The sequence below is a fragment of the Molossus molossus genome, unplaced genomic scaffold (genome assembly GCF_014108415.1).
Source record: "Molossus molossus isolate mMolMol1 unplaced genomic scaffold, mMolMol1.p scaffold_m16_p_8, whole genome shotgun sequence".
Lineage (NCBI taxonomy): Eukaryota > Metazoa > Chordata > Mammalia > Chiroptera > Molossidae > Molossus > Molossus molossus.
The window spans coordinates 105677957-105688837 of record NW_023425402.1 but is presented as its reverse complement, the minus strand read 5'-3'; the positions used below and the strand labels follow the sequence as shown (position 1 = coordinate 105688837).

The window sequence follows — 10881 nt, the reverse complement described above, 5'->3', positions numbered from 1 at the left end:
ACATTTAAAAAAATCACACTTTTAGCCCTGGCCAGTTTGGCTCAGCGGTTAGAGAGTCCTGGGTTTGGTTCCGCTAAGGGCATGTACCTCGGTTGCAGTTTGTCCCCAGCCCGGTTCGGGTTGTGTGGGTGGCAGCCACTTGATGTCTCTCTCTCACGTGGATACTTCTCTCTCTTCCTCCCTCTCTATCTGAAGGTACGTGCAAAAGTGTCCTCGGGTAAAAACAGCACTTTTAAAGCAGCATTTCAAGACCCACAGGATGAAAATGACATGAAGACAGGAGAGAGGCTGGGTGGGCGCCTGTGCCCGGGGCCACTGTCACTGCCTGGGAGGGCGGGGCTGCTGCAGGGAGCCTGGAGCCAGGCGCGGACCTTCGCTGCTCTGGCACCTGCCGGGGAACCCACCCCGTGAGCTACACACCAGGAACTCGGCAGGTCTTTGGAATGTGACCTTCTCGGGCGGCCGCTGTGGTCTGGCCTGAGGGTTCCTGTCACATTCACTCTGCCTCAGCCTCCCAGGAGCTGGGCACCTGTTGGAGGTGTGGGTGCTGGCAAACAGGATGTTTATAACCTCACCCTGGGCAGGGAAGCCCGGACACGGGGAGACCCACTGGGGTGCTGGCCTGCGATCGATCGGATCTGGGCCATGCGGGGCAGCACTCGGCGCCTCGCCAGGTGGCTGTTCCATGGGCACTGGCTCTCGGAGCTGCTCCGCCCTCCCTGTGGCCTGCCCGGTGACAGCACCTGCCTTTCCGCCTTGCAGATGCTCTGCCGCAGGCAACGCTTCCCAGGCCAACGGAGGGCTGGTGAGAAAGTGGCTCCGGCTCCTGCTTCCTTGAGGGTCTCCTCCTCCTTCCCCAGGGCTTTTCTGCTGTGCGCCGTGGTCTCTTCATCGCGCTCGGGCTCCACGTCCACGAGAACCTGCTCGAATGTTCCCTCGGGATCTAAAGCAGAGGCGTCTGTCCGGCTGGGAAATCAGTCCCAGGACTCCGAGCCTCCTGCGGCCAGTACAGGTCCTGGGGGGAAGCAGCACGTGGGACTCCAAGGGCCCCGGGGGCTCCCCCGCAGGAAGACCTGACTCACTGGAGGACACTCCTCCCAGGAGGACACTCCACGTTTGTGACGTGCTGGCTGCTCGCCTTGTACCGGGTTTGTCATGGCCGCTGGGCAAGAAAGGGATTCAAGGAGTTCTCCTTTTAACTACAGGCCTGCACCCAAGACCAGGTTCACACAGGACCCTCGGGGGCTCCGGGGAAGCAGGCAACACTGAGGAACTTGTGGGAAAGGAGAAACAACGGACCGTCCGAATGAGCTGAAGGCCAAACCGAAAGGAGACACGGTGGCGCGGTTCCCTCCGTCACGGGGAGCGGTGGCAGGACCGCCACTTTGTTCCCACTGCGGAGAGGAGGGGCCAGTAAGCCCAAGGTCCCCGCACCTGCGCGGTTGAGGGCGGTGGAAGAGGTGGCACCGTGGGCAGAGGCACCTGGACGAGCAGTGAGGTACTGCCAGGCGCAAGCCTTCATCATCCAAGGCCCCACCCACTCACCCTTTTGTGGGGCGCGAGAGCTATGGTGGTACACACAGGGAAGGTGGGTTCAGAAAGTGCCTGGGGTAGAGCCAGAGCTGGAAACCCCAAAAAGAAAGCATGAGGCATGAGGTGGACCTATTTTCCATACCTGACACCCAGCTTCCTGCCGAGGTCCTGCTTCTACGCTGGTGCACCTCCTATATATATCTATATATCTATATATTTTTTTACCCTCACCCGAGGACATTCTTCCATTTTTTGTTCAGGTAGAGTGGGAGGGAGAGAGAGGAACAGAGAGAGAGAGAAACATCGATGTGAAAGGGACACATCGAGTGGCTGCCACCCACACGACCGACCAGGGCCGGGGACAAACTGCAACCGAGGTACGCGCCCCTAGCGGGAACCGAACCCGGGTCTCTCTGGACCGCAGGCCACGCTCTAACCGCTGAGCCAAACCAGCCAGGGCGCACCTCCTATATTTGAGGCTACCATTCTGACAGGAACTTGAAGCAAACTTAGGAATGGAGCCCACTCTTCATGAGGACGGTTTTTCAGTCTTCACTGTATCAAGCAACTGCTTCTAAGATACGAAGAGAAACAAACCGCAGACCGCTTCTTTGTGACAGGACGAGTAACAGCCTGGAGCCAGGTGCGCACTCTGGCGCCAACCCAAGGACCAGCGCTCTCAGCCGCAGGGAGGATGAGCTCGCCTGCTGCCAGGCGCGGTGGCCACCTGGATGCTGCCTTTCTCAGGAGATGACTACGTGTAAGTAGCTCAGACCTCATTACAGGCAAATCATTACGAAACACCAGAGAAAGAAGCTGGGAACAAACCAGGTCTGTTCATTAACAGGACCCAGAAATCTTGTATTCTATTTCATGTCGCTTTTTTGTCTATGGCATCCAGAAATCACTTCAACCTCTCAACGCTTCGATTTTCTCCTGAAGGAAAGGAAGGCGAATGTACTCACTGCGTGACGGAGCATGGAAATTGGGGGTCCATGCTTGGAAACTGCAGTGCCGTCCATAGGAGGCAGTCATTTCTCTTCTACAGTGAGTTTTTGGGGTGAGGGTACAAGAGCTAAATTGATTTCCTAGTCTCTTAACACTCCCAGGAAAAGAATACTGAACACTAGAATAAAAAGAGCATGCACCCAGACGGTGTGGCTCAGTGGTTGCATCAATCCATGCACTAGGAGGTCACTGGTTTGATTCCCAATCAGAGCATGTGCCCAGGTTGTGGGCCAGATCCCCAGTGAGGGGCATGCAGGAGGTGACCAATCGATGTTCTCTCTCATCTGTTTCTCTCTCTCCCTCTCCCTTCCACTCTCTCTAAAATCAATAAAGGTGCCCTAGCTGGTCTGGCTCAGCAGTTAGAGCATCAGACCACAGACCAGAGAGACCCAGGTTCGGTTCCCACTAAGGGCACGTACCTCAGTTGCGGTTCATCGCCAGCCCCAGTTGGGGTAGTGTGGGTGGCAACCAGTCGATGTGTCTCTCTCACATCGACGTTTCTCTCTCTCTTCCTCCCTCTCTCCCACCCTCTCTCCCTCCCGCTCTATCTGAGGATAAATGCAAAAAGTTCTCGGGTGAGGATAAAAAATAAAAAAACAAACACCCCCCCCCCCAAATAAATAAATAAATAAATAATCAATAAAGGAGGAAAAGAAAAAAGAGCCTGTATCTTTTTCAAAATAAGTTTGTAGAAGGAAAGGGATTTGCTATGTTTTCTTACCAGGGTTTGAAAAACAAATCACTTCTGAGAATGCCGACTCACACTGAATGAACAGCCCAAAGCTGACCATGGGACTGGTGGGGACGGTGATACTAGACATGGGTCCTTATCACAGACCCAGATCCAGCCTAATGTTAAGGTTTTGGTCCCTTGTTTTTTGGGGGACAGAAGGGGTGTGTTTTTAACCAGGTCTCCTTGCTACCTGGTTTAAGTGATAAAGATACAATGAATATAAAGATACAATGAATAGTAACTTGAAGTTCACAAACTTTCATAATAAAAGATATATTTGATTCTAATACTAAATTCAGGTCAGTTAGCCTTGTAGGACTGCTACTTTTTAAAGTACAGATCTATAGTCCTATGATTATTTTTATTTATTTATTTATTTTATCCTCACCCGAGGACATTTTTCCATTTTTTGTTCAGGTAGAGTGGGAGGGAGAGAGAGGAACAGAGAGAGAGAGAGAAACATCGACGTGAAAGGAACACATCGAGTGGCTGCCACCCGCACAACCGACCAGGGCCGGGGACAAACTGCAACCGAGGTACATGCCCTTAGCAGGAACCGAACCCAGGTCTTTCGGGACCACAGGCCGACGCTCTAACCGCTGAATCAAACCGGCCAGGGCCTATGATTATTTTTAAACTTGATGCATGTTAGAATTTAAGACTTGACAGTGGTTTGTGGCTGTCTCCTGAAGCCTGAGTAACGGCATATCTATATTAATCTCTGAAACAAGCAAAAGGGTATAGTTCTGTCAATGAGCATGTGAACTACTGTGTTTACAGATGAGTTTCTCATGACCCAAAGCCCCGGACTGCTTCCTAGGGGCAGAGTGAGGAGGTGCACTAGGGTATAGTTCTGTCAATGAGCATGTGAACTACTGTGTTTACAGATGAGTTTCTCATGACCTAAAGCCCCGGACTGCTTCCTAGGGGCAGAGTGAGGAGGTGCACTAAGACTCACTAGTAACAACAATGAACAGTTATGAGTACTTACAGAGGACCTGCTCAAAACCTGGTTGCTGTAAATGTCCTACAAGTAACAAAGATGGTGTCAGTGTATTCAGCACCTCTGACTTTGTGGATGCTATGACAGCTGCCTCCTGAGTGGGTCCTCTTCAAACAAACAAGAAAAAACAAACACACACTCAACCCAACTCATCACGAAGACAGCACAACCCCTGTCCTCTCAGAAAAAGTGATACTGGTAAGACTTTCACTCAGGACTGTCAACCACTGGCAGTAACCCAGGGATCAAAGAAGCAATTGGAGGGTGGGTCATGCCAATGGAGAGTGGTGATTTCTGCACACAACCAATTGATTTTTTTGATCTGCAAAATTTTATTAAGCAATAGCTGGACAACTCTTACAACTTCAAATCATCAAGAAAAAAAAATAAGGAGATTAATCCATCTCAATAATAAAGACAGAAAATAACTTGGACAAACCACACCATTTGAGTGCAAACCATGAATGCCTTCTAGAACACCTCCCTCACAATCTAATATACAAAATACATAAGAAGAGAGGCAAATCAGGGCGAGCTCATTAGAATGCAATTGAGAATCTCAACAGGTCTTGCGTGGAAATTAAACCAAAGCAGGATGCTGAACTGAAAACAAACCAACGCCAGAGGAACTGAGGCGCAGGGCAGCGCACCATTCCCAAGGTTTGGACGAGAACATGCTGGTGGTCTGGTTTGGTCTGGGACCTGTGCACCTGCATTGTGCACTCAGTTAAAAAAACAAAACAAAAAACAAACAAAAATTAAAAAAAGGAGAGAGAAAATGCCAGTAGTAATAAACTCAGAAATTATATCCAAATTTACAGTACCAAAATAATGCATTTATAAACAAATGCAAAAACAATACCCCTTTGGTAAATAATACAGTGCCTTTTTCAGTCAAATGCATAACCCATGCTTTTCTACAACACGAAAAAAGTTTTATCTACAATAAACAAGATCTTAGAACCCTACCCCTCCCCTTTAAAAGAATTTGTAAACAGAAAATATAGGTACAAGTAAAGTTACAAGAAAATTGCACAAAGCCAAAGAAATAAAAACAGAACAAGCCACAACCTTTCAGAGTTTTATCAGCTTAAGATAAGAAAATACATAAACAGTGAAGAGTTTTGAGTTGTGTGCTATTACAAAATTCCAGCAACTCAAACAACATTTTTGATACATTTTGTCTCAACTAACTGTTCACAACCATTGACTTGACCAGTGATAGATGGCCCACACAGGGACACAATGGGCTCCTCCAGAAACCTGCACTTGAAGACAGCGTAACATTGCGGAGCCCACTCAAGAATTCAAGATGGTCTAGGCCTATGCGCCTTTGTGTTTTTTCAACCCACTCGAAGGTCTTTAGGGCAAGTGGTGACTTTTTTAGTGCTGTTCTCAAGGGCAGCCACTGAGCTGGGCGTACTCAAGGGGAGGCTCCTCTGCCTTATCTAGAATTGGCTCCTTTGTGTAATTTTATGAAAACAAACAATTCCAGATGCATCTTCTACAGGTGAATCTTCTAAAGAATTTTAAATTGCCCTGGTTTACATTCAGTAGATAGCTCATTAACACAGAAAAGAAACATTTCTCTACAAAAAGGCAATGTTCTGAAACATCCCTTCTGACTGTGTAAAGTGGAGTGACGAAATGGCCACATTTTTGAGCCCTCGGGCTGTGAGAGCTGGACGGGAGTTTAGAAGACTGTCCATCTTTCCTGCTAGACGGACAAATGGAGGCCCAAGGTCACCCTCCAACTTTGTGGCAGCGCAGGCTTGATCCTGGGTCTCCTGACTTGCTGCTCTGCTTGCAGGATGAATGTACATGCCTTCGCAGGTCCTCGTGGGACACTTGACAAGGGAGCAATGGCCATGGATGAAAACCACTAACCTGCACATCCTGATGTCTACTGCTACTTGAGCTTTGACATTTCCTGCTTCCTTTGCATCAATTTTTTCAGAATATACATTCAGTGGATGGACTGTATACAAATCTGTGCCTTTGGTTTGATGAGGTTAGAGTTAAGACAAATTAAACAATTATTTTTTATGTTTGTTAATACACTGCTTCCCTCAAAAAGGCATGGGCTTTTTATGTAGTTGACTGTTTATTGGGCTAATGTTTTTATATATAGGGATTCAATGAGGTATCTTCATAGTCATAAGTTGCTACCAATAAACAAAGTATGTTGAATTCTGCTGCTTAAAGCACTGATGTTAGCAGTACTTAACGAACTGAGACTGACCGGTCGGGAACAATCTGTGAAATAGGCAGAGGCATCACCATGAACTGAAAGGGCAGGCGCTGCTGCAGACCCTGGCTGGGCACGTCTGGCGTCTGAGGCACCTGCCCCTTCGGGGAGGGCAAGCAGCAAGGCGGCGCCGCTCACTCAGGCTCACAAGTGAGCAAAGCATCCAAGGTGGGGGTCTCTGTCTCCACGTGGGGAACACGTCTTTTGGGGAGTGGGCTAAGAATTTAGTACATTTAGTTAATTATTTGCTACAAATACATTCTCTTCACACATGTATTTGTAGAATTCCAAGGATTTCCCCACTATATTTGCTCTTATTAAGAGAAATTTTTAAAGGTACTTTCCTTTTCATGGTCTTTATATCTCAAAAACCAATCAGAACTTTAAAAACTAAAACTTATTACCAATAATTCCTTCCTTTGTTACTCTCATTCTAATAAGTCTCTTCTCATTTCCATCACCTTTTATTTTTAATTAAAAATAAAATTTTCAAAGGAAGGGGAAATATTTTAGGATATGCTACCTCAAAGAACTCTTCTTTGCATATAATCAATACCACAAAAAGCAAAAAACAAAAACAACAAAAAAAAAACCAAAAAACTTTTAAAGAATATAATTTTTTTCTCAGTTAGAAAAAGTTACAAACTGTCCAGCAAAAACAAAACAAAAAACCCTATCACATCCTCTTTATTTCTTGCAGCAAAATATATTGCTACCAAGTCAAGTTGTTACAAATACTATTTTTCTAAATAAATTATAACATGGGCATAACTCATGAGTACATAGTAATAAGGTAATTCCTTAGAACACTATTAAAGCAAGATAAATAATGATCTCTTGGACAATAAAACAGAGGACTGCATTTAAATTATTTTAGACATAGGCTATAACCATATTGCACAACTAATAATAACCATTGAAACATCATATCAAACTACAAAAACACATAAAAGAATTATATAAATCTGAATACATTGCTAAATTCTTTTTTGGAAGAATTTACCCACCAAAGAATCGGGTTCAATAATTTAAAATTTACGATAGGAAACTGGTATTAGCTGGGAGATGTCCTTCACCATATTTAAAAACCTTATCTGTGTTTCTTTGGGGGATGGAGAGATGGTGGGTGATGGATGTCATCATCTTGCTCTGGGAAAGGAATGGGACTATTTCTTTTCTAATTTTTAAACCAAAACGAGGATTTAAAAAAAATTTGAAAATAATTTTCTGTAATATTTTCCAATTTTCTGTTTTCAAACAAAATCCAAACATAGGGTAGGTTTTGTGCTCCCACTCTAAACAACATCACAGACATAAACAAGTGAGAACAATGAACTGGGTCTTGTCACCAGGGCTGAATGCTGCCCACGGTGTCCCCTGAGGACAGGCGAGGTGGGAAAGGATCATCTCCGTGGAGTTTTTTGCAGTTAACCAGCAGTAGTCTGCCAACTCCCTTAACGACGACGATTTGAACCGTGCTATCCCCAGGTTCATCTCCTCTGGAAACAGTCCGGGCAGTTAACACCTACCTTCTCTCCTACGGACGACCGTGGGACTTCTGTGGGAGAGTTGACTATAACTCTCTCTTCTCTCTCAACACCCTGCCAAACGCTTAACAGTTTTGCTTATGTTTCTAATCTGCTGAAAAACATTTCTAGTCAACCAGACTTTAACGTAGCCGAGAAGAGGAGAGGAGTACTTTTAAGTCAGCATCGGCAGCGTTTTCAGAGAAAGGAAGTGCAGCCCTGGCCAGTTTGGCTCAGTGGTTAGAGTGTCGGCCTGCAGGCCAGAGAGACCCGGGTTCGGTTCCCACTAAGGGCAGGTGCCTCAGTTGCAGCTTGTCCCCGGCCCTGGTTGGTCATGCGGGTGGCAGCCACTCGATGTGTCCCTTTCATGTCGATGTTTCTCTCTCTCTTCCTCTCTCTCCCTCCCACTCTGTCTGAACAAAAAAATGGAAAAATGTCCTCGGGTGAGGATAAAAAAGAAAAAGGAAGTGCAGAGCAGTGTTGTCTGATAGGAAGGACAACATCTAGCATCACATTTCCAGATTCAACAACAAAAGGGGAGAGGGAATAAACGTTACTTTTCAGCAAGCAGGTACCCAGTGACTCACTTTGGCTCTAGCTGAGGAAACTGCTGTCCCCACCACACGCTGGGACCTTTCTACGTTTCTCTCCTACCTTCTCAAGTCAGTCATACTGAACCTATGGAATTTTGACATATTATAAAACTAGTGGAGTCTTCAATGTAAACATCCTCCAGAGAGGAGCATAGCCCTTTTACTACTTCAAGTCGCACTACGTAAATCGCCCACGTGTGCAAGTGCAGGAGTTCCTTACTTGCCTCTCCTCTCTTCCCCCACATCCTCAGGAGCATATCATACTCATACCTGGTAACAGCACCTCCATAAAAAGCCTACTCTTATTAGTCAAACAGTGCATTTGCCAAAATACCCTTCATTAATCAAGTCACCTTTGGGGGAGTAACATAATATGTGTGAATTAAATGTCCCCTCAAGAGAACCTGTACCTTCAGGATTTTTGGTTGTGTTTTTTAAAAAAAGGTTTTTGATTTTACACCAGTGATGCTGTGGAGAATGAAAACAATTTATATACTCTTTATGCCTAAAAGAATAGTAGGCTGTAAGGCGGTCTATTTTCCTTCTGAAGGACCCCTTGTCCATAGCTGACATAAGCAAACCCAGTGGAACATTACCAGAAGCAATTACATTCCCCCCCCCGCCCAAAAAACACCACATGCCTGCCACCTTTGCTTCCAAATACCTCTCTCCTATATTCTGTTTTGTTTGATTAAAAAGAAAAAAGAAAGATAATAAAAAATAATAAAAGCCCAAACAAACAACACTAAAGGTCAGTGCCCTCTCCTGGGCCTGACAGACTTTTCCAGTTTGCTCGTCTTCTGGTCCCCAGGCACCCAAGGCCCTATGTGGGCTCCTCTAGCATCTGTGATCAGATCTCTCTGAAAAGGCTCCTTTGTCTCTTTCTGCTCTCCAAGCCAGTCTCTTCATTTGAGGCGCTGAGTCACATTGGCCAGGGCGACTGCAAAGGCCTGCACAGCTGAGAAGGGGTACTGGAAGTCCAGAATGTATGCATTGCCGTCAATCCTTCCAAACTGCATCACCTGGGAAGTGGGCATTGAAGCAAAGACATTAAAAGAAAACGAGGTGAGGCAGGGCAACCAGGTCTGTGTGACTCCTGATGGAGGCAGACAGCACAGTCTATGAGATATATCTGCCAACAAAAGTGACTCTGGTAGGCTTCTACATCTAGCTACCAGTTTGTCAGAAACAAAGGAATGGAGGAACATGTTAAACAACACAGTGGGGAGCTGGGGAGCAAAATTCAGGGCATGAAAAACTCCACAGGTCAAATGAAGTGGTTTCCTCACCAAGGAAATAAGACAGGAGAAAGTAGAACCCATAAGCTGAAAGAGGCTTAAGAGAAATAAATATCAATTGTAATAGTCAAAGTCACTGTTCAGAGAGTGACAGGACACAGCACACCTCCTTCCTATCGTGCTCACCTCCCGAGCCTGCTTTCCTTTGTCCTTTCAGTACTTAGTGACCATTACATAATTGTGACATTATATTATATATATTTTTTTATGGTCTTCCATTTTTGAAAACTCCATGAGGACAGAGGCTTTCTGTTTTCCTCACTGTTCTAATTTCTGTACTTATAGCAGTTAGAACTGTATTTATAAAAAGAGAAAGCAGTTCAGATTGGCCCATGGAACATAGTTTGCCAACTTCTTGCTCAGAAGCTTGTCAAGACATATAGCAGGTGCCCAATATATATTTGTTGGGTGAATTAATGAAAATGGGATTTCAATATGAGAGGTGAAGGGGACGCTCAGGACGGCAGAGAAGGGTCGTCCCAGAACAACAGCTATGCAGCAGGTTAGAGCGAGCAATCGGAGCAGGAAGAACTGACAAATTACTTCCTGCCACAGAACTGGGAAATGACTTAACAATAAATACAGAGAGAAATAAGCAAACAAACACAACTGGGTAATTATTATGTCTAGGGAGAAAAAAAACCCTATACAATAAGAAAGGGAATGTAATTAAACCCCACTATGTGGCTCAGCTGTTAAACATATTTGCTGGCATAACAAAGTAATAGGTGACTACTGATTTAACTAAGAAAAGCGGGTGGGGGGTTCACACTCATGAACCCCAATTTACCCCATCTAAGAGGATCAGTTGTTTTCCACATTTCCAAGGTGGCTTTTGGAAAATGCTCCTCAAAGGCCAAAGCACTAAGACCCTTTACTGGGTTTTAAAAAGCCACAGAGGCCCTGGCCGGTTTTGCTCAGCGGTTAGAGCATCAGCCT

The 10881-nt window shown here is 45.7% G+C and overlaps 1 protein-coding gene across 2 annotated transcripts in view; it reads right to left on the bottom strand.

Annotated features, from left to right (window-relative positions):
- Window positions 1-9287: 9287 nt before the first annotated feature.
- Window positions 9288-10881, bottom strand: part of TULP4 (TUB like protein 4) — a 241134-nt gene continuing 239540 nt past the window's right edge. For both annotated transcript variants that reach the window (XM_036247847.1, XM_036247846.1), the window contains exon 15: window positions 9288-9666. In XM_036247847.1, coding sequence (XP_036103740.1) covers window positions 9550-9666 — 117 coding nt within the window. In that variant the 3' untranslated portion in view covers window positions 9288-9549. The remainder of the gene's footprint in view (window positions 9667-10881) is intronic.